Below are 22,288 nucleotides of genomic sequence, written 5' to 3' on the forward strand. Positions count from 1 at the left end.
AGATGCACGCCGTGTGTGCCAGCAGGCCTCGCAGCTACCAACACCCCATCCCTCACTGCCCCATGCGGCCATGCCCCATGTTATCACCGCCTGACCACATCCTCCCACCCACCCAACCACCCACCCCCCAGCAGCCACCCACCCTTCATGATGCAGATGGCCTCCAGCACGCGGCGCACGCCCGCGGGCGGGCTCTTCATGCCCTTGACCTCCGTGATGTCGGCGGGCTTGAGCGTGTCGAGCGCCTTGAGCGCCGCCTCCAGCAGCGGCAGCGCCTCCGCCAGGTCAGCCTCGCATTCGTCCTTGATGGCCTTGACCGTGGCCGCCTCCGCGCTGGCGGTCGCCTCCTCCTTGGACACCACCTGCTTAACCTTGTCCGCCTCCACGCTCTCCTTGCTGATGACCTCCATGGCCGCCTCCGTCTGCCGCGTGCTCTCCTCCAGCTGCGGCTGCAGCGCGATGAGCTCCTCCTTCATGCCCGTCACGCTCTCCTCCGTCACCTGCAGCTTGTCCAGGCCGATCTGTGGGAAGAGGCAGAGAGGAGGAGGGGATGAGGGGGTGAGAGGAAGAGGGGATGAGAGGAAGAAAGATGATGAGAGGAAGACGGCAAGGGCGGGCACAAGGGTGAGGGCCCCGAGAATGAGCCAACGCACGCAAGCGAGTGCGTAGGAATGGAACACGTTGGGCACGCGCGCGCACGCGCATGGCATAACACCACCACTGCTGACCAACCTCCCGAATCATGCTCCTGGTCCTGTCCCTCTTCCGCCGCTGCTGTTCTGCCCCGCCTCTCCCCCCTCGGTGCCGCCCCTCCCAGTCACCCCTGCGCCATCCCTCCTCCGCCCCCCCCCCCACCTAAGCGCCCGCACCTCGTATCTCCGCTTCACGGTCATGACCTCGCTCTGCCGCCGCCCCAGCAGCGACTTGTAGCTGAGCAGCAGCTCCAGGTAGGAGGTGGGCGTCACGTAGTAGTGCCGCCGCGCCTCGGACTTGAAACGGTCCGTCAGCTCCTGCGTCGCCGCGCGCGCACATGACGCAGGTGATGATGGTGATGAGGGTGATGGTGGCCCGGGTTGGTTGGTTACCGGTGCCGTGTTTGCATATGGTGTGGTTAGGTCGGGGGGGATCAATGCTGGCCGGTGCTGGTGCCGTGATTGCGAGAGGTCGTGATCGGTGTGGAACACCATCATGGTGCTGGTGTTGCCGCCCTCAAACCGCACACCTGCAGACCTGCACCCACCCACCCAACCCTTGCCACAGATCGCACGCCCGCACGCTCCCCGCCCCCTTCCTGATCTAAACATGAATTTTAACCCGCTCTCCACCCCCAACTCCCTCCCCCATCCCCTAGCCGCACCCCCCGCGTTGCGCACCTGCACGCTCTGGTGGAACATGACGCACAGGCTGGGCAGCTGCGCCGCCACCGCCGCCTCCATGCCGTCCAGGCTGGACAGGAAGCTCTCCGCCACCGTGTGCAGGGCGTCCGTGGGCCACTTGGTGAACCTGCGTGCGGACCGGTCACGTGGTTTAGTTCGGTCTGGTCTGGACTGGTGTTGCGGTTGCGGGCCCTTTCCAGGCTTGGGCGATTAAGCGAGCATGGGGTGCTGCTCGCTTCTAGTGGGGCCCGTTGGCTTGCTGGTCGGAGCGATGTTCTCCCAGATAAACGCACAGACTCGCTTTCCCCCAGATCAACGCACATACTCACTTTCCCCCAGGCTACGCACATACTAATTTCTCCCAGACTAACGCACAGACTCACCAGTCGATGGTGGTGCAGTTGACCAGCGAGGGGAACTTGCGCAGCCGCTCCCGGAAGCTGTCGCCCACGGGGCTGAAGGAAAGCACGATGTGCATGTTGCGCCGCACCTGGTGGAAGAACGAGAGTGAGGGCGCACCCGCAAGTTGTTGCAATGCAGTGTGTTAGCTACCTTCCAAGCCGCATTCACCCATGTACCGTCCTGTTGCTAGCAGGCAGGTCCAAGCCAGGTCAGACCACGCCATCCGCATACCCACCTCTTTCACATCCTTGACTTCAGCACCAAACCACATCCCAGTATCAACAACCAACCGCCCCCTGTGCCTGTGCCTGTGCCAGCTTCACCCCGCTAGCCTGGCTTGGCCTGGTTTAGTTTGGGCTGCTATTTACAACCCTCCCCCCCCCGTGCCCGCATCCCCCCTGCCCCACCTCCTGCACGAAGAAGTTGTACAGCTGGTCGCGGCCGCCATCCATGCCTGCCACCTTGGCGCGGGCGCGGATGTTCTCAAAGATGGCCGCCAGGTCGCTGTTCTGCATGAGGTTGGGCACCTCGTAGGTGTTGAGCAGGTTGGAGATGTCCTCCACAAAGCCCTCCTCCTTGATCTGCGTGTCGCTGAACAGGAACACCACGCGCTTGTTCGACTCGCCCGCCATGCGCAGCACCTGCGTGTGGGCGCGGAGGAGGGAGGGGGAGAGGAGAAAGAGGGGTCAAGGTGAGCCGTTAGAGGGATGGGAGCAAGCAAATCTCAAATTTGCATGTACATGGGCAGACGTACAGTACGACATTTAGGGGCTATTACATGCCTTCTGTTTGTACTGCAAGTAACTGCCAATCCCCTCCTAAACACGACATGCTACTACGCAGCCACGCACCTTCTTGATGTCCTCGTGCCACTCGGTCTTGCAGTAGGTCTTGCTGATCTCAATCTGGTACACCTCGTACTCCTGGATGAACGCTGCCAGCCGTGTCAGGCTCTGCCGCCCGCTGCCGCCCACGCCCACCAGCAGCGCGTTGCCGCCGGGGCTAGTGATGATGCGGCAGATGCGAGCAATGTGCTCCAGCGCGAAGCGGAACAGCACCAGGTTCATGGGCTTCTTCGAGGTGGCGTTGAAGTCGGACAGGTACTCGGTCACCACGCGCTGCATGGCCCCGGGGTCCTTGACCTCGGCGTAGACCCGCGGGTCGGCGCCCGGGACCATGAAGTCCACGAACACCAGGCCGCGGAGCGCCGTCACCATCTGCTCGGGCGCCACGTCACCGCTGCTGTCCAGGTTGAGCACCTTGCTCATCTTCTCCTTGAAGTGCCGCTCCACGAGCCCCGCCAGCGTGGCGCCCATCCAGCGCCGGTCCGACTCGTCCACCAGGCGGTCGTAGAAGACTCGGAGCACCTCGTGGACCCACAGCTTGGTGATGGACAGCCCGTCCTCCACGTTGCCGGCGGCCTTGGTGATGCCCTGTGGGAGGTTGGGAGCACATGAGGTTGGGAGGAACGGGTTGTGGGTGTTGTGTGGAGTGCCACAGGCGGTCAGGCGGACAAAACATAATTGTGCGTGTGTTGAGAGAAAACACATGGAGGTGAAGCGTGTGCGTGGGCACAAGGCCCCGCAACAAGAACTCCACATACAAGCGCCCATGCAAGCAGCAAACCCCCCACAGCCGCCCTCCCATTGCAAGCAACTACCCAGCTTCACACGTGCTATCTATCCATACCACCCCTCCCTATCGAGCCACGCTACCCAGCCACGCTATCCAGCCCCGCGGCCACGCAGCAGCTGACCTGGAACACATTGGACACGTCGCGCCAAGACCCCACACCCGTGCCCACACACCCAAAACCGCCCTACGTTAGCCCCCCAAAACACACTTGTAGGAATCGAGTAAGCTCAAGTGCACTACGTGGAGAGGTAGCCATAACATGTACATAGACGCTGCCGGGCTGGGCTTAGCTTACTCAGTTCCTACAAGGGTATCCCAGGGCCCCCAAGATCATGATATTGTACACAGGTCCCACCCCCCCGCGGCCACGCAGCAGCTCACCTGGAACACCTTGGACACGTCGCGCAAGTTGAAGGTGTAGTGGCTCTTGGCGGGCGTGGGCAGCAGCTCCCGCTGCGCCGCCTCGTACACCTCCAGCGAGGCTGCCACCAGCGGCTTGGCGAAGCGCGCCACACCGCCCGCCTGGTAGTTGTACTTCTTCAGCCACCAGTCCACCAGCGCGGAGAAGATGGTGCTGTGGCGCGGGGACGCAAAGATGGTTGGGAAATGGGGTGGGTGAATTCAGGGCGAGGAGTTGGAAGAACTTGCAGCAGTGTACAGCTCAGTTACCACTGAGACCACAAAAGTGTAGGCCATAACTCCTCTGGATATCCGTGTACAGCCTGGCAACCATGGGCAGCACAGCGCAGCGCAGCTGGCCAACACACCTGAGGTTGTCGGTGTCGAAGGCCGTGAGGCTGACCACGCTGAAGTGGCGCAGGTAGCGGTTGGTGACGGCATTGCGGCCGCCGCCGGGGGGGCCCATGGCGCCCACGAACTGCACGTCCACCAGCTTGCGCATGGTGAGCTCCTTGCGGTCGTACCAGCCGCTGTGGTCCATGAACTGGCGCAGCAGCTCGATGGGCGGCTGCGCGCCGTACTCCTCCACCTGCAGGAGGGCCGAGGGGTTGCATTCATGACTTAGTTAGGGAAGTGGTAGCAGTTGGGGGCAGGGGCAGGACAAGTGGGTGGGTGCTGGGTTGGGCAAGGGGTCCATGTTGCGTGTGAGGCAGGGGGCAAACATGGATGGGTGCTGGCAGGTCTGCAATGAAACGCTAGGGAGCTAGAAGCAAGCTATCTAGACGGAACATCCTTGGCTCTGCAGCCACAATCGTCAAAGCACGCCGCCGGGCGCACACGCACTTGGGGCATGTTGACATCGTCCACGAAGATGACCATGCGCTTGCCCTGCGGCGGGCCGTAGATGCCGCGCCGCCGCTTGTCCAGCTTGCCATCGATGATGTCCTGCAGGGGTGGCAAGAGGAGTAAACAAGTGGTCAGCAGACGTAAGATTTGAGTTTGACAGGTGTAGCGACGACAGACTCGCAGCCGACTACACATACACGCTTCCGCAATTACGGTATGTATTTTTAAGTTGACCGCCCGCACCCACCCACCTGTGTCATGTTGGCGCTGGTCTGCGCCGAGAATGTCATGAGCATGCTGGTGAAGCGCTCCGGCAGCCCCTCCTGCAGGTGCCGCTTCACGTACGCGGTCTTGCCCGTGCCTGTCGTACGTCGGGAGGCGGTGATTGCCGCACACTGTCAGGGTCGTGGTTGTGGCCCGCCCCTGCCCCTCCCCCAGAACCACAGGAGCACAGCAACCCCCGTTGGCATGCTAGCTTCTTTTCCAATTCAGCTTTGCCTTTTGCCTGTTTATGCATAGCATAGCAACAACCGCACGCACCCGTGGGGCCCACAAACAGGCAGTGCATGTTGTGGGTGACCAGCTTGTCCAGCAGGTAGGTGTAGCGCACGGTGTCCACCGTGGGCACGATGATGCTCGTGTACTCCGCCTCCACGTCCAGCGCGCGCGACTCGATGGTCTCCATCCACGTCGTCCACTTGAGCCGCGTCTTGTCGAACACGTACTCGTACACGGTGCGCCCCTCGGGGAACGGCACGGTCACCTTGTGTGGCGTTCCCGCCGCCACGTAGCTCGCCACCTCGGGGAGCGGGTCGTGCCCCAGCAGCTTCCGCAGGTTGGCGTCCACCTTGCGGCGCCCCTCCTCGTCCGCTAGCGCGCCCAGGCTCCACACCAGCGAGAACAGGAAGCAGCCCTGCAGCAGCGAGGCCTGCTGCGGGTCCGTGAGCTCCTTGATGTTCACCACCGGCGGCGGCGCGTCCGCCGGCAGGTCGGACCTGTACTCGTCCAGGTGGCACTCGAGCAGCCGCATGAGCGAGGCCACAAGGTTGATGTCCTGCATGGGCTGCGGGCTGCGCACCAGTTTCAGCGCCACTCTCAGCATGGGCGGCACCAGCCAGTCGAACAGGTTGGTGAGCTGCTGCCGCAGCGCGGGCCCGAAGGCGGCCGGCAGCGTGTTGAGCCAGGACAGCATCACCGGCCGCCAGCCCAGCAGCGCGGGCTGCACGTACACCATGCCGCAGCGCGACACGGTGGCGGGCGAGGCCACCGCCAGGTCCTGCACCTCGAAGATCATGTTCATGAGACCCTGCGGGTTGAGAGGGAGGGAGGGAGGGAGGGTTGACTGCTTGTGAGAAGAAGGGCGGGAGGCGGGTGCAAACACTGCACAGCATGTCAGGCCACTGCACCACGCAGGCTTCAAAACACACCCATCTGGTGGACACAAGCATCCCTCTATGCAAACACCCCACGGCACCATGCATCATCCTCAACGTGCAGCAGCTTTGGCCGCATGGGTGCACCAGCACACCCACACACACACACAGACACACATGCATGCACGAACCTGCATGGCAATGATCTCGCCGCTGTTGAGGCACAGCTTCTTGTTGTCGTCCAGCACCGTGTTCATGTTTTCAATCCAGATGGCGTCCACCGGGCCGTCAAAGATGACCCACTTGCGGTCGGGCGAGGTGTCGCGCGCCGTGCTGCGGAACACCACTGCCAGCACGCCGTCTGTCCACTCCTTGGACACGGGGTCCTCCGCGCCGTACAGCTGGCCCATCGTGATGGACTTGGGGTTGAGCACGTAGTACTTGGTGTGGAACTCCTTGTTGAGGCCCTTGGCATGCAGGTCAGACAGCGCCGCCGCGAGGACGCGATAGGCGGCGGTCTTCATACCGTAGCTGTAGCCCACCAGCATCAGGCCGTGGCGCACAATGATCATCTCGTACAGCTGGATGATCTTGACGATGAAGCTGTCCAGCGGCTGCAGGTTGCTCTTGACGCAGTTTTCCTTGATCGCGGCCACCAGGTTGTCGTAATCCACAACCGGAAGCTCCACACCCGGGAACAAATCCGACAGAATGCCGTTAAATAGCGGCACGTCTTGGTCCAGGAACTTGGGCAGGTTGACGTCGTTGATCGCGCGCAGCATGAGCACGTCCTCCGCCGAGTCCGGGAAGACGCGCTTGAGGTTGCCGGCAGCTCGCAGAACTGACATGACCGCGCGCATGCCGTAGTCGTAATGGTCCTGGCTTGACAGCTGCTCCGAGCACAGGCGGTACGTCTGCACCAGCTTGCGAGCCATGGCGCGCGCCTCCAGGTAGCCGTAGCTGTACAGGATGATCTCGCTGATCATCGCGTAGTCGGGCACCATCATGGCTACGTCGCGGAACAGTGCCTGCGGTTTGACACCAGGGGTTCGCAAGCAGGCGTGTGTCAGGAAATCATGAAGGGGGAAAGGGCAGGGGGGAAGGGATGGGCACTGGCAGGGATACGGTACGGTATGCAGGCGTATGCCCAAGATGAAGGAATGGGCGGGTGCTGGAGTGCACCGGTGAGAGGCGGCTGGCTTGCACCGCTTGCCGACACAGGAGACGACGCGGACGCAATCGCAGACGCAGACACAATGGAGATGACGCCGACGCGCACCTTGAGGTTGTCTGGCAGCTCGGAGCGGCCGGCGTATCCGGGGTTCATGGTGATGAAGGCGTTGCAGGTCGGCACCAGGCGGATCTCGCTGCCCTCAAAGTTGAACGTCTTCACCTTGAGCGCCTTGGCGCGGATGATGGTCAGCACCTGTGGCGGTGCGGGCGTGCGCGCGTACAGCCGCAGCATGCACACGAGCCATGCTTAGGAGGTAAACCCATGGTACATTGCAAAGTGGCACCATCCGGATGTAGCTGAAATGTGGGAGCATAACAGCTGCCTTCCTCCCTGCAACCAACTTATACTGCCACGCCAAGACCACACCATGCCACGCCAAGACCACGCCACGCCATGCACCGCCAAGACCATGCCAATACCACGCCAAGACAGCACGGAACACCACGCCGCACGCCCGCGCACCTGCTGCGCCACCACCGACAGCACCTCCAGCTCGATGCGGTTGAACTCGTCGAAGCAGGCCCAGGCGCCGCTGCAGGCCAGGCCCTTGAAGAAGCGGCCCATCGCCTGAGGCCACACGCAAGCAACGAGTCCACAAACACGTGTGTTACCGTAATGGTCCTAATGAGCTCGCGACTCGCAGCTCATTCCCCTTCCCTCCGCATCCCTCCCTTCCCTCCGCCTCCCTCCCTCCCTTTCACCCCCTTCCTCCACAATCCCTCCACCGCATCATGTGTGGCGGACCCCCAAACAACGGACCCGCCCCCCCCACCCCCACCCACCCACCCGCACCCACACACCCACCCACTCCCCACCACCCACCCACCTTGTAGTCCAGTCCGTCGGAGCAGTTGAACACCACGCACTGGATGGCCAGCGCCTTGGACAGGTCCTTGGTGGTCTCGGTCTTGCCGGTGCCGGCGGGGCCTGCAGGCGCGCCGCCCAGGTTCATGTGGATGGCGCCCATGAGCGTGCGGTAGCACCTGCGGGGCCGGGACAGGGGGGGAGGAGGTGAGCAGGGAGGGGGGGGGGGGGTTGAGCAGGGCGGGGTGAGCAGGGAGGTGGGCAGGCATGGCACGTTGCCACCATCAGACCAACCACCCGCTGCTCGCTGACGTTGGCACCATCACACCCGCCATCCGCTACTCGCTGGCATCTGCCCGTCCACGCCCATCCCGACCGCCCATCCCGACCACCAGCCCGACGCCGAACCCGATCCCAATCCCAAGACACCCCCCCCCCTCCCCGGGCTCGACGCCTCGGCCCCCATCCCATAAGTATTATCGCTTGCAACTAACGCCTATGCCTGCACTCCCCTCGTTTTCGTTGGTTTCGGTTTAGTTTGGGCTGGTATTTACAACCCCCTCCTCCCCCGGCTCCGGCTCCGGCTCCGCCGCACCTGTCTGTGAGCGGCGTGATGACCAGGCGGCCGCTGTTGCCTAGGTACTCGTAACCGTACAGCGCCTCGGCGTTGATCATGCGCACCATCAGCGTCTCCTGCGGGTGCACGCCTGCGTGTGTGGGGGAAGAGGTGGGAGGTGGGAGGTGGTGTGTGTGTGTGTGTGTGTGTGTGTGTGTGTGTGTGTGTGTGTGTGTGTGTGTGCGTGTGTGTGTGTGTGTGTGTGTGTGTGTGCGTGTGTGTGTGTGTGTGTGTGTGTGTGTGTGTGTGTGTGTGTGTGTGTGTGTGTGCCACCCTCGCCTCCTCCCTTTTGTGCATTGGGTTCGGTTTGCATTGGGCTGGCATTTACAATTCCCCCCCTCTCCCCACGCTGAACTTCACGGACATCGGTAACCCCCAACGCATCTGCTACACTTCTGTTTATGGCTACGCCTTCACTTCTTCTTTGTAAGCAATTGTATTACACCCCCCCCCCTCCCCGCAAGACCGAAGAGGTCATCCCCTTATTTCTACCGGTTTGCGGGATGTTTCGCTGGGAACCTGGGAACTCGGTGCATTGCGATTTGCGGGAATGGGGACGATTGTCGCGTGCCACTCCGTTGTCAAGCATCTGCCACGCTCTCCCCCTCGCTCTATTGCATGGTGTTTGGTTTAGTTGGGTGGGCTAGTATCTACAACCCCCATCCCGCGCATTCCCCCCCCCCCCCCTTCCGCGCACGCACGCACCCGAGGGCGGCTGCTCATTGAACTCCCAGTAGTAGCGCATCTGGCTCTCCCACTTGAAGTCACGCGCGTCCTCCACGCCCTCCCGCGCCATGGCCGCCACCACGTCGCGCGCGTGCACGTCAATCACCACCAGCGAGCCGCACGTGGCGCGCTCCAGAGAGGCCAGCTGCGGGGGGGGGGGGGAGAGGTAGGAGGGATTGCAGGGATGTTTGGAAAAGCGGTACAGGATGCATTGAAGACTACGGACGAAGGGGGAGGGAGGTTATAGATTTGTTAATTTAATATGAAGTGAAGGCGTGGCCAAAAAATGGGGGGTTGCAAAGGTGTAGACTGCAGGCGTAGGGGCGTGCGGACCGATGACCGCCCCGTCAGCCCAACCCCTCCCTTGCATCTGTCGTTGCCGCGTGTGCGCCCCTAGTTTGGCTTAGTTTGGGCTAGCATCCGCAACCCCCTCCCCACGCCCCGGCTCGCGCTGCCACCAACACCGCCGCCGCCTCCGCGCACCTGGCCCCGGACCAGGTTGACGATCTTGTTGAGCTCCAGGGTGCAGCGGTCGGCGTACGCCGCCAGCCCCCGGCTGCCGCCCGTGGTGATGGCCTCCGTGACCTCGCGCGTCCAGTACACCTGCGGCCGCAGCGGCGGCGGGGGCGGGGTTACATTGGGGGAGGAGGCGTTCATGTTTAGTTAAGAAGGGGGGGAGGGCGGGCGGTGCAAGCAGAGGAACATGAGCGGCTGAGTGAGCGCTGCCCAGGTTTGGGCCTGCGCGCCACCCGCAGCCCCACCCTTGAAGGCCATGGCACTGGCCCCAAATTCATACGCTCCACTGAATTGCCAGTTTGCATGGTGTGGCCTGCCCCCTCGTGATGCAGACCCCACCAAGCCACACCCCCGCTCACCGAGCGCCGCCCCTCCCCCCGCGCGCCCCATTGAGCGGGTTTTGGACCTCGCTTCTCCTTTCGCTTCTTCTCTGCTTATAGCACAAAGTTGCAAGCCCTCCTCGCACCTGGCTGCAGTTGAGCACCATCTGCCCCGGCCACTCCAGGATCCAGCGGCTGCGCTCCGTCTTGGCGTAGCCCTCCAGCGCGTCGCCCGCCACCTTGTGCAGCGTGCGGCGGATGGCCGACTCGCTGTCCAGCAGCCACTTCTCCACCGCGCCTGAGGCGCCGGCGGCGGCAGCAGCAGGTTACATTTATGATTAGCTTAGAAAATGGTAGACGGTAGGCAATATCGGGGGGGATTCCAAATACCAGCTACCGGCTAAAGAAGGCGGAGGATGTGCAAATTTATGTACATATGAGTGCGGTAACCACTACCGGCCGCCTGCAGGCTTACGTAACTACAACGACAGGCGCGGCGGAAGTACAACAACCACGCCCGGCACTGCAGAGCGCAGGTCGTGGGCACTTCACCGGGTCCGACACGCACCGGTGGCGGCCGGGTTGACGGTCTCAATCCACTGGATCTTCTCGCCCTCCACCGACAGCATGCCGCTGATCTCGCCGCTCTTCTCGAAGGTGAACTCCTTGACCGCCTCGAAGCACTTCTTCACGAACGGCTGCACCTTTAGCGGGTCCTTGGCCTCCGACAGGATCTGCGTGCCGGGTGGTGCGGCGGCGGCAGCGGCGGCAGCGGCGGCGTTGGCTTCACCATCTCCCAAGAGTGAGTTGGAGCGTGTCATGGCTTGCAGTATTCTTCTGCACGCTTACTACGTAATGCGTACCGCGTTGCTTGCAGAAGCACCGTAATAGAGAACGAAAGAAGTTCTCCACCGCTACCGACCTAGGCCTCTTACCAGGCCCCCAACACCGCACCGCAGGCCCTCGCTCTGCTCCTCGCTCTATTGCATTCGGCTCAATTCTGTTTGGGCTGGTATCTACAGAGCCCCCCCCCTCCCCGGGCCCCTCCTTCCGCCCTGCTCCTCGTGTGCCGGGATGCGGTGCGGCAGGCTCACTCACCTCGAGAACTTCGTCGTTGGACAGGAAGAAGAAGCGCGGGAAGGCCATTTTCTTGGTGTCCAAAAAGTCATTCAGGCCTGAGGGCGGCGGTGCGGGCGGCGGGCGGCACGGAGTTGGTTCGTTGCGGGCACACTTGGCCACACACACACACCCTAAAACACCTGCGCACCTGCTTTCCCTCCCTCTATTCCATTGGGTTTGGTCTGGGTTCCTATGCACCTTTCCCACCTTCCCCACCTTTCCCACCTCCCACACCTTCCACCTCACCTCCCACACCTCAGTTTAGTTTGGGCTGGTATCTAACCCCCCCCCCCCAGCAACATGGCATCATGGCGACTGATCCCATCCGCACTCACGCGGGTGCCCGCACGTCGCGCGCACGCTGCTCCTCCCCCACCTCCCCCCTCGCCTTCCCCACCCTCCCCCGTCTCCCTCCACACCCCCTCCCCCGCCTCCCCCAGCCCCCCCTCCCATCCTCCTCCCCCGCCGCCCCTCCACAACCCCCCACTGCTCCCCACTGCTCCCCACCCCACCGCACGCACCCTTCTCCACCACGTCCAGGCTCTGGTTGCAGGCCACCAGGTCCTCAAGCAGCCCGGGCACGTCCGCCACCTCCATCATCAGCGGCTGGGCGCGGACCTGGAGAAGGGGGGGAGGGGGGCGGTGTGTGTGAGAGGGAGGAGGTGGGGGGGTTCCATGCATGTTAAATAACTCGGGAAGAGAGGGGTCGGTGTGTGGGAGGTAGGGGGGAGTGAAGGTACCAGCCCAGACTTGATGCAATAGAGGGGGTGTGGGTGGGCAGCAGGCAGAGGCAGGTTGGCAGGTTGGCGGTTGGCCCTCCCCCTCGCATACACACACTCACACACACACACACACACACACACAAACACACACACACACACATCCACACACGAAATAACGCGCACCGTGTTCATGATGCGGCGCCAGATGGCGTCCATATCGCGGAACGCCTGGCCCTCGCGCGGGATCTGCTTCATGATCTCTTCCGCGCCAAAGATGGGCTCCAGGTACTGCCACTTGCCCTGGCACTTGAGCCACTGGTCCAGGATGTCCTGAGGGTAGGGGGGGGTTTTGCAGGCGGGGGGTTGGCAGGGAGGGGTTAACGTTGAACCAATCCCGCAGGGAGGGGGGGGTGCAGGGATGTTTGGAAAAGGGGGGGGGGTCGTGGGGTTTGGGTCGTGGGGTTGGGTCGCGGGGTTGGGTCGCGGGGTTGGGGGTTCGATGCAGGCTGGGCCATGACGAGCGGGACAGCGCTGCTCTCCGGCGAAGGACGGGGGCAGCAGATGCCGATGCCCACTCCGTTCCACTCCACTACGCTCCGCGCAAGTTCGCCCCACACAGGTCCGTCCCGCCCCCGAGTTCGCCCTGCCCCCGAGTTCGCCCCGCTTCACTCAAACCCGCTCAACCCAAGCCCCCCCCCCCCCGGCTGGAGTTCGCCCCGCTCCCCTCAAATCCGCCCCGCCCCCGCCCCCCCCCCCCGCCCTCCGCCTCCGCGCACCTGGAATCGGACCAGCTTGCGCTCCCAGGGCTGCAGGCGGTCGATGAAGGGCTTGGCGAAGGGTGATGCTGTCATGGCCTGGCTCTTGACGATGTGGTCGTCCAGCAGGCCAAGAGCCTCGTCCACCGGGCCGCCCTTGAGGATGAACGTGCCTACGCAGGGGGGGGGCGGGAAGTGGGTGGGGGCGGGAAGTGGGTGGGGGGGATGGGAAGCGGGGGTGTGGGAAGCGGGGGCGGGGCGTGCGGGTGCGGGTGCAGGTGTCGGTGGGTGTGGGTGTGGGTGCGTGGCGGCGGGGTTGAGCACACGAGCAGAGTGCCCGCAACCCTTTTCCGGCTTGCGCCAGCCCAGCCCCCAGCCCCGCCCCAGCCCTGCCCAGCGCTGCAGCCCCGGCCCAGGCGCGACACAGAACGCACAGCCACGCGCACACAAAGTCGCACGCACGCACCCGTCTCCTTCCAGGGCCCCAGCTCGAAGGACAGGCCCTGCCAGTCGCTAATCATCTTGTCCAGCGCCTTCTCGATGCTCCACTCCCTGCTGGCGCTGTCGGATATGTCCGTGATCTTGCTGATGTGCATCGCGATGTCGTAGTCCAACAGCCGCTTGAGGCTGGTCACCTCGTCGCGTTTGATCTCGAAACCCACAATGTCTGCAAGCATGGTCCAGTGCCGCTCCCGCAGGCCGGGGTTGCAGATGGCGGTGATGAGCGGCAGGTGCTCCTGCGCCGTGTGTGTTTGTTTGTTTGTTTGTTTGTTTGTGTTGGGTTGGGTTGTGCGGTGTTGGGCTGTTTGTGTGGTTGATTGGTTGGTGGTTGGGTGGTTGGTTGTTGAGAGGTGGGCGTTGAGAGGTGGGCGTGGCGGAAGGGCGGTTGGGCGGGCGGTTGGGGACGCGGGGGATAGGACAGAGGCAGCACGCACGGAGACGCACGCCAGGCTAGGCTCGCAGCAGCGCACGCAGACCCCCACACTCCCAGTTCCCCAGTGACCACGCGCATGCATGCATGCGGCAACAACGCTGCAGCAACGCGTAAACACACACACACCTGGAAGGACTGCACGCGGCCCTTGGCCTCCTCCGCCACCGCCAGCGGCGCCTCGCGCAGCTCGGTGGCGCCGCCGCTGCCGCTGAACACCTTGGTCAGCTTGTACAGCCGCCTGGTGTGCGGGTGAGTGGGTTCCAAGGATTGGTACAGAGAAGTGTAGCGAAGTAGACATCAGGTGTGGTGTTGCGGAGGTGTGGGTGGTGGTGACGGTGTGCGCGGGTGGGTGTGTTGGAGTGTGGGTGTATGTGTGGGTGAGTGGGTGAGTGGGTGTGTGGAGGAAAGGGTGTGTGGTGTGGGTGTGGGTGTGAATGGTGTGACTGGTGTGGGTGTGGGTGTGTGCTTGCTTGCGTGCTTGCTTGTGTTGTTGTGTGGACAGACAAGGCCGGGGCACTGGCTGGTGTATCAGCATGTGTGGGTGTCGTATCCACTGCACATGCCAACAGCGGCAAACACCGGCACACACATCATACACACGCACGAAAGGCACAGGTCTCCCACCTGAAGGCGTCGTTGGTGTCTGCCTCCACCTCCTCTGGGTTGAGCTTGTAGAAGGGGCCGTTCATCCAGGACGCAAACTTGTCGTAGAACTGCAAAGGCGGCCAGCGAGCAAAAGAAGGCAAGGCAAGAATCAGCAATGACGGTGCTGTTCCTCCATAATCACCATGGTATGCGCTAGCCCACCGAACGGCTTCACTGACAGCGGCCGGACTTCTTGCCCTGCCAGACACACGCGCTCCTTCTTCCTTAAACCGCATCCCCCCCCCCCACACACACACACACACACGCACACGACCCCCTCCCGGACCCCCGGCGACGATTCCTTGACTGTTGGGACCTATTGGGCTCGGGCACATAACCTCCCTTCACCCACCCGACCCCCCGAACCCCCCCCCCCCCACACACACACACACACACGCCCCCCCCCCCACACACACACACGCCACCGGCCCCGGCGCCGCACCTGCGACACGGTGGTCCACAGGATGACGTACGGCTCCAGTGTGGACGTCAGCTTGGCGATGCCGCCGTACTTTGTGGCAGCCCAACCGAACAACCGCTCGCGGCCGTTGATGAGGTCCGCCTCCGCCTGGGCCGCCTTGAGCTTCTCAGCCAGCTCCGCCACCTGCACACACAGGGTCGCACGCATTAAGGAAATAATGGTTGATGGTCGATGTCGAACAAACACCAGGCAAACGACTAAATGTGTGGGCGAAGTTGTTGGTTTATGGCTTATACGGTATGTGTTATGGATGGGCCCAGCCCAGCCCACCCAAACTCCCAATTCCAGCCAACTCCAGCCAAACCCAAGCCCAAGCCCAAGCCCACACCCTAGTTCAAAGTCCAGCCCCAAAACCCAAAACCAAAACCCAAACCCCCTGCCCCCCTTCACTTCCCAAATAGTCAAGAATGCAAAAACCCCACGTCGGACGCGATCTGGTCCAAACCCCGCCCAAAACCCCAAACCCCACAAACACAACTCCCCCCCCCCGCCCCACACGCCACCCACCTCTGACGCGATCTGGTCGCGCTTCACGATTTCGTTCTTGTGCGCGTAGCCCTCCACCTCGCGGCCATACGCCTCCAGCAGCTCGCCAAAGTCCTTGCGCCGCGCCTTGAGCTGCGCCTCAAAGTCCTTGTGCTCAGATGCCACCTTGGCGTTGGCGTCACGCATCACCTGATTGGGGTGGGGGTGGTGGGAGGGGTGGTGGGAGGTGGTTAAATTTGGGTTAAATTTGGGGGGGTTGCAAGGGTTAAATTTGGGGGGGGGTTGTAAGGGTGTTTGGAAAAGCGGTACAGGATGCACTGAAGACTGCAGGGGGTGGGGTGTGGGGCACGGGTGTGGGGGTTGTAGGTACCTGGCGTCCTCTAAGGGGACGTCCACTAAAATGTATTTGCCCAGACTAAAGCGAACAGGGCAAGAGAGCAATCACAGCGGCAGGGCCGTGGCAGGCGTGGCGTGTCATGGCATGCCACTGGTCATGGCCGGCGTGTGCTGAGGGGGCCGCCGCCGCCCCCGCCCCCCCCGCCCCCGCCGCCGCCCCGCCGCCCCGCAACCCCGCCACCCCGCCGCCCGCCACCGCCCCCGCCTCCGCCCCCCACCCCGCCTCCGCCCCGCAACCCCACCCCGCCGCCCGCCACCGCCCCCGCCTCCGCCCCCCACCCCGCCTCCGCCCCGCAACCCCACCACCGCCGCCCCGCCATTCCGCCACCGCCATCCCGCCACCGCCTCCGCACGCACCTCCACCATCTTGCGCGGCCACTCGTAGGCCTTGATGGCCACATCCAGATCGTCGTCGGGGATGGGCAGCCTGCGGGGAGGGGGGGGTTACATTCATTATTAGTTAGGGGGGGGGGGGGTACATTCATATTTATTTGAGGAAGTGGCAGACGGCAGACGGGAGGGTTGCAAATATGGTTGGAAAAGCGGTAGAGGATGGAAGGGGGGGGTTACATTCGTGACTGGTTAACCAGAAGCGCAAATGTAGCCAGGGGGGCGGGGGCAGCGAGGCCGGGATGGGCCAGCAGCAGCGCGGGCATTGTGTTTTGTTGTTGTTGACAAGACGCGAGGCCTTCCAGGCCGCGTTAGTCAGCCACCCGTGGGCCCTGCACCGTGCCCCGTGCCCCGTGCCCATCGCCCCTGCCCCGTTACCCATTACCCATCCCCCATTCCCACACGCAGCACCCGCCGCCCCCAGCACCCCCTTGGTTTGGTATTAGTTTGGGCTGGAATTTACAACCCCCCAGCCAACCCCCCCCCCCCCCCCAGCACACACACCACCACCGCCACCCCCACCCCCTCCCCAACCCCAACCCCAACCCCCTCCCCATCCCCTCCCCCCCACCTGTGCAGCAGCAGGAAGTCGTCCTTCTCCTTGTTGCGCGCGATGGCCTCGCGCAGCCGCTCCTGGTCCTGCGCGCTCTTGGCGATGTACTTCTTCAGCGCCAACAGCTCCTCCGCAGTGGTGCTGGGCTTGCCCACCTCGCCCGTCATGATCTGGAAGGAGGGGGGGGAGGGGGAGTTGAGTGGAGCAGAACGGAGAGGAGCGGAGAGGAGCGGAGTGGAGCGGAGTGGAGTGGCCGTTTGTGGGCAACCTAGCCCCGCCCCGCCGCGCCTTCCATCCTCCCCAGCAGCCGCAGCCCTCCCACCCCCCACCCACCCACCTTCTCCCCCACCACCTCCCCCACCACACCCAGCCCACCACCAACCACACACCTGGTACTCCTCGTTGATGCGCATGTTGCTGCCGCGCACGGTGTGCCGCAGGTGGTCCAGCAGCGCCGCCGCCAGCTGCTCGGCACTGCTCGCCAGCAGCTCCTTGAAGGCGCCGCAGCGCACCGTGTAGATGCCTGTGTATGAATATGTGTGTGTGTGTGTGTGTGTGAGTGGGGGCGTGGAGTGGGGGGTTACATTCATGATTTTTGTTTAAGGAGTGAAGGCGTAGGGGCGGTGGACGGCGTACCATGCACGTGTGTGTTTTTTTCCATGCGTGAGTTTGTGCAGCCAACCCTCCCCCTCCCCCTGCGCTTCCACCTGCCCCTCCTCCTCCTCCCCGCACACACACACACACACACACACACACACACACACACACACACACACACACACACACACACACACACACACACAGTCACGCGACGCTCGGTAAAATGGTGGGTATCGGTAAGTAACTCCGTCGCGTCATTGGGCGGGCTTTCGTTTCGTTTTTTAACACACACACACACACACACACACACGCGCGCGCACTGCCGCTCACCCGTCCGAACGTCGTCGGTGCACACGACCCGCACCGCCGCCGCCGCGGCGCGCAGGCGCTCGATCTCCGCCTGCAGCTCGGACAGGCTGGGCTCGGGCTGTCGCTCGGAGAAGGCGCGGGCGGCGGCGGCGGCCTCCTCGCCGATCAGCCACATCCACTCGTCAAACAGGGCCGCCAGGCGCTTGGGCGCCACCGAGTTGCGCTCCATCGTGTGGAGCACGGACTGAGGCGGCGGAGGCGGAGGGGGAGGAGGAGGCGGAGGAGGCGGGGGCGGAGGCGGAGGCGGAGGCGGGGGTGGAGGGGTACATTCAAGGTTGGTTAAGAAGTGAAGGCGTGGGAAGTGGTAGACGGTAGACAATCTCGAGGGGGGGCTTTGTAAGAGTGTGCAGAGCAGGGGTGTGTGCATGTTTCGTTACGCGATGACGCGTTGCCTTTTTCCCCCGTTCACCAATCACTCGCTCCTGTCACCCTTTGTGTCGCAACATGCTGCACAACCGCGCGCGCGTGCCCGCGCCCTGCCGCCGCGGCAATTCCTTGACCATTGGGAACTACTTCGTTGGGCTGGGGCACATACACCCCCCCTGCATACGCCTTCACTCCTCCTTTAACCCAATCATGCATGCAACACCCCCCGCCCCCGCCCCCGCCCCCGCCCCCGCCCCCCCCCACTGCGCGACCCGCCGCACCTTCTTGGCGGCGACCACGCTCTCCTCCTGCAGGCTGGTCACGGGGATGGTGGCGGCGCTGGGCGGCACGGCGGCGCCGGGCGCGGGCGGCGTGAAGCTGGTGGAACCTACGGTGTTGGATCCCACTCGCGGCAGGCCGCACACGGCAAGCACGGCGTTGTCGAGCACCGCGCGCACGGCGTCCTCACACTCCTGGAAGGTGGGCTTGAAGGCGGGCTTGCCTGCGGGGTGGCGGGCGTGTTTGTGTGCGTGTTTTGGGGCGGGGTACATTTATGTCCAGCCAGCCCAGCCCAGCCCAGCCCAGCCCGGCCTAGCCCACCCCGCCCCACCCCACCCCACCCCACCCCACCCGTTTGACATTTACACACACCCCACCCAACCCCACCATTCCGGCTTTCATGGACAGCTACCCCAACCCCACCCCCAACCCCCTCCAACCCGACCCCGCCTCCTCACCCTCCAGCTCCACCAGGTCCAGCACAAATACACACACCCCATCACACCACTACCACACCACGCCCCAACCACCATTATCTTTTTATATCAACATGAACTTTACGCCCACCCGACCGCCACCCCCAACCCGACCCCAACCCCTCACCCTCCAGCTCCACCAGGTCCAGCACGAACACACACACCCCACGAACCCCCCCCCCCCCACACACACCCCAACCCCCCCCCCCCACACACACACACCAACCCCCCAACCCCCCCTCCTCACCCTCCAGCTCCACCAGGTCCAGCACGAACACGGGCGGCGCCGACCACAGCAGCGTATCCCCCTGCGGGTCCACCTCCTGCCGGGGCGGGTGCGCCGCGAACAGCGACACGTAGCTCTCCAGGCTTCGCGCCACCAGGCCGCGCAGCTGGTTGCTCTGCAGCGTGGCAATGGACCTATAGTAGGCGTCGGCGTCGCCGTTGATGTAGACCGGCGGCAGCCGGTTAAACACCTCGAGCGATTTCGGGGCCCAGCTGGACCACAGTTGCCCTTTCACCAGCTCCATGACTTCGGTCTGCTGCTGGTAAAAGGCGTCGGCGTACAGCGGCAGTCGCGCCGCGAAGTCGGAGCTGGACACGTCGACCAGCAGCGCCGAGCTAAAGCGCGAGGCGTGCCACAGCTTGGACAGCTCCAGCGCGTTGGCGCTCAGCGTCTGCAGCGTCCACGCCACCTCCTCCCGGGCCGTGTCCACGTCCGCGTGCCAGCCCGGCGACAGGGTACGATCCACCACAGCTCGCCAGGAGCGCTGCGTGGGGCCGGGCAGCGCGAGCAGCGGCTCGAGGGGGGTGAGCGCCAGGCGCTGTCGCTCCACGGGCGAGCGGACGACGTAGTCGACCATGCAGCGCCGCATGGCGCCCACGTACTCGGCGTGCATCTCCTCCAGGCTGGAGCGCAGCAGCGCGTCGTAGTAGGCCTGAGGGGGGGGGAGGGGGGGGAGGGGGCAGGGGGAGGGGATGGGGAGTGGGGGAGGGGGGAGAGCGGGCGGGAGGGAGGGACACACACCCCACACACACACACACACACACACACACGAATGAACACACCCACATCGCCTACCCACATCACCTCACCCCTACCCCACCCCACACCCCGCACCCCACGCACACCCCACCCCACACCCCACACACACACACCCCACACCCCACACACACCCCACACCCCACACACACCCCAGCCCCCACCCCACAAACACACACACGGTCCAAACCCTGCCCTGCCCTTCCCCCCCTCCCCCCCCGCTCACCTGCGTCACGCCCGCGGGCGGCGCGGGCGGCACCATGCCCAGCGCGTTGCCGGCCCACTCCTCGCGGAAGGGCGCCACATGCCGCCCGTCCACGCCCGCCTCCACATACCAGTGGTAGCGCAGGATGGCGTCCAGCAGCGCGTCAACAGGCACGTCAGCCAGAGCTGCGGGGGGCGGATGGGGTTGGTGTGGGGTGAGGGGGTTACATTCATGATTATGTAAGAGGTGCAGGCGTAGCCAGGTACAGTAGCATAGTAGGGGGGTGGGGTGGGTAGCCGCTGATGCGAACGGTTTGTATGAAACGTGGAACCGCCGACGTCCAGGGGGGTTGTAGGTACCAGCCCGAACTAAACCAAGTTAGAATCGTGAAGCCAGGCAGGGGGATAGCCGTTCATGATCTAAGAAGAAGAAGAAGCGAACTTGCAGGGAGTCAGGGGGTGGAGGCGGGCGGGTGTGTGTGTGTGTTGGTGCGGGTTGGGGTGACAGGCGTGGGGCAACAGACACGTGGCGGCCATGTCGGAAAGGCGCGCAGCGTCGCAGGTGGCGTTCACGACACAGTCCGAATGGCGTCCAGGACACAGTCCGAATGGCGTCCACGACACGAATCCCGACCCTCTGATACATGGCTAGGCGCCGACCCCAGCCCGGGGGCATGGGGAGAGCCCGCTTCATGGCGCCCTCTGCCCCACGTCCTCCGGAATCCATCTCAGCTGAGCTGTGTCACGCCGTGCCCTCCGTTCCACATCCCACCGGTCCACATCCCATCGGTCCACATCCCTCCGTTTCCACATCCCTCCGTTCCACATCCCACCAGCCCCAGACCTCCACCACACACCACACCACCACACGACCGCAACAGCCACCGCGACGCACCCGCTCGCGCCGCTTTGGCCGCCCGCTCCCCACCGTCGCCCGCCGCCAGCTCGTCCGCGGGGCGCTTGGCCGCCGGCTGCCGCGTAGGCGAGCCGTTGCGCGCCGTGGCCGCCGCCGCCGCCGCCGCTGCGCCGTTGGCGGCGGCGCCGCCGTTGGCGCCGCCGCCGTTGAGCGGCGGTAGCGTGGTGCGCGGGCTGAGGGGGCGGCTGCTTGAGAAGGAGGCGCGCACGTCTGTCAGCGCCGCGCCGGCAGCCTTCCCGCGCGTGCGAGGCGCGTTGGGGTCCTGCGGGAACTCCTCAAACAGGATGGCCGCGGCGCGCATGGACTCCGGAGAGAAGTTGTTGCCGATGCGGTTGGAGGGGGAGTGGTAAAAGGGGTCGTCTTTGTTGCCGAACGGCGCCGCGCGAGTGAAGAGCGATCGGTCGTTCAGCACCGGCGGCAGCTTCCGCCGCTGGGACGTGATCTGCGGCATGGCGACGCAAACAGCGCTTTCAAGGCGCTAAATAAGTTGCAGTCGCTGATGGGTGAAGCGCCTGATGTGCATGGTGTTACAAGAGAGGGCAACCCGAGCATGCAAGCACGCAGGGGCCATCGAATGCAGCATGTGAGGCTGCGGGCGCAAGCCCCCAGGTCAGCAGGACTCCAGCACCACCCGCTCCGCCTCCGCCTCCCGCCTTGTTGACCGCGCCCCCCCTGCCGGTAACCCCGCGTGAACTGGCATGTCGGGCATCCCGCGCTGCTGGGATACCCTTAAACAGCCGCGTTTCCGCATGTCGGCCACTCCGCCCCCTGCCGGTCAAACCGTCAACGCACGGCGACCCGGCACGTGCGGGCCACTCCCGCCGACTTGCCCCCGCCCCCTGCCCCGCCCGCTGAAGCCGGCCGGATTTCGCAGCTCCCACCTCCGCCGCCATCTTCGCCTCATGGCGACGCGCGAAATTGTCCAGCACCTCCGGCAGCGTCGCCGTGTAGGGGTCAGTGCCACCCTGCATGACCGTGCGCATTCCAGCAGTCGCGTTCGGGCCGCAAGTGCCGAGTTCTGCTGAAACTATGCATCGTAGGTCTCACCTGCGGCACATCGGCCTGCCCGCTCTTCCCGGCTTTGAGGCTCCATACCAGCGGGTGGGCCTCGGGCAGGGCCTTCACGTATGGGTCCCGCCATGCATCCGCTAAAGCCATGGAGAAATCCATGGTTGCAGCTTTCGTTGTATCAGCGCTTGCTTGTTATACTCGCGGACATCTTCCAAGACTTTGCGCAAAATAAACGTCGTTCAGTCCAGTTTATGGCGTGTTCATTGCGTATATCGATATCAATATAGTTACAGTGCC

At 64.1% G+C, this 22,288-nt stretch overlaps 1 protein-coding gene across 1 annotated transcript in view; it reads right to left on the reverse strand.

Moving 5' to 3' along the window:
• The window catches only part of CHLRE_02g141606v5 (uncharacterized protein), a 32,016-nt gene extending 9,754 nt beyond the window's left edge, over positions 1 to 22,262 (reverse strand). The window contains exons 1-39 of the mRNA XM_043060099.1: positions 22,028 to 22,262; positions 21,862 to 21,945; positions 20,960 to 21,422; positions 20,087 to 20,250; positions 19,066 to 19,756; positions 18,345 to 18,565; positions 17,659 to 17,881; positions 17,118 to 17,251; positions 16,747 to 16,898; positions 16,143 to 16,212; positions 15,411 to 15,578; positions 14,865 to 15,026; positions 14,402 to 14,490; positions 13,904 to 14,015; positions 13,310 to 13,580; positions 12,865 to 13,016; positions 12,272 to 12,418; positions 11,888 to 11,984; positions 11,346 to 11,422; positions 10,816 to 10,981; positions 10,394 to 10,545; positions 9,895 to 10,014; positions 9,391 to 9,556; positions 8,665 to 8,776; positions 8,092 to 8,248; positions 7,728 to 7,832; positions 7,311 to 7,457; positions 6,223 to 7,059; positions 5,199 to 5,964; positions 4,910 to 5,019; positions 4,656 to 4,757; positions 4,181 to 4,401; positions 3,795 to 3,987; positions 2,630 to 3,211; positions 2,186 to 2,419; positions 1,760 to 1,866; positions 1,374 to 1,503; positions 870 to 1,010; positions 143 to 521 (exon numbers count right to left, since the gene is read on the reverse strand). Of these exons, the coding sequence (XP_042927865.1) occupies positions 143 to 521; positions 870 to 1,010; positions 1,374 to 1,503; positions 1,760 to 1,866; positions 2,186 to 2,419; positions 2,630 to 3,211; positions 3,795 to 3,987; positions 4,181 to 4,401; positions 4,656 to 4,757; positions 4,910 to 5,019; positions 5,199 to 5,964; positions 6,223 to 7,059; positions 7,311 to 7,457; positions 7,728 to 7,832; positions 8,092 to 8,248; positions 8,665 to 8,776; positions 9,391 to 9,556; positions 9,895 to 10,014; positions 10,394 to 10,545; positions 10,816 to 10,981; positions 11,346 to 11,422; positions 11,888 to 11,984; positions 12,272 to 12,418; positions 12,865 to 13,016; positions 13,310 to 13,580; positions 13,904 to 14,015; positions 14,402 to 14,490; positions 14,865 to 15,026; positions 15,411 to 15,578; positions 16,143 to 16,212; positions 16,747 to 16,898; positions 17,118 to 17,251; positions 17,659 to 17,881; positions 18,345 to 18,565; positions 19,066 to 19,756; positions 20,087 to 20,250; positions 20,960 to 21,422; positions 21,862 to 21,945; positions 22,028 to 22,150 (8,527 nt within the window). The 5' untranslated portion in view covers positions 22,151 to 22,262. The remainder of the gene's footprint in view (positions 1 to 142; positions 522 to 869; positions 1,011 to 1,373; positions 1,504 to 1,759; positions 1,867 to 2,185; positions 2,420 to 2,629; positions 3,212 to 3,794; positions 3,988 to 4,180; positions 4,402 to 4,655; positions 4,758 to 4,909; positions 5,020 to 5,198; positions 5,965 to 6,222; positions 7,060 to 7,310; positions 7,458 to 7,727; positions 7,833 to 8,091; positions 8,249 to 8,664; positions 8,777 to 9,390; positions 9,557 to 9,894; positions 10,015 to 10,393; positions 10,546 to 10,815; positions 10,982 to 11,345; positions 11,423 to 11,887; positions 11,985 to 12,271; positions 12,419 to 12,864; positions 13,017 to 13,309; positions 13,581 to 13,903; positions 14,016 to 14,401; positions 14,491 to 14,864; positions 15,027 to 15,410; positions 15,579 to 16,142; positions 16,213 to 16,746; positions 16,899 to 17,117; positions 17,252 to 17,658; positions 17,882 to 18,344; positions 18,566 to 19,065; positions 19,757 to 20,086; positions 20,251 to 20,959; positions 21,423 to 21,861; positions 21,946 to 22,027) is intronic.
• Positions 22,263 to 22,288: the final 26 nt, after the last annotated feature.

This window comes from Chlamydomonas reinhardtii, chromosome 2 (genome assembly GCF_000002595.2).
Source record: "Chlamydomonas reinhardtii strain CC-503 cw92 mt+ chromosome 2, whole genome shotgun sequence".
In the NCBI taxonomy this organism is placed as follows: Eukaryota; Viridiplantae; Chlorophyta; class Chlorophyceae; order Chlamydomonadales; family Chlamydomonadaceae; genus Chlamydomonas; species Chlamydomonas reinhardtii.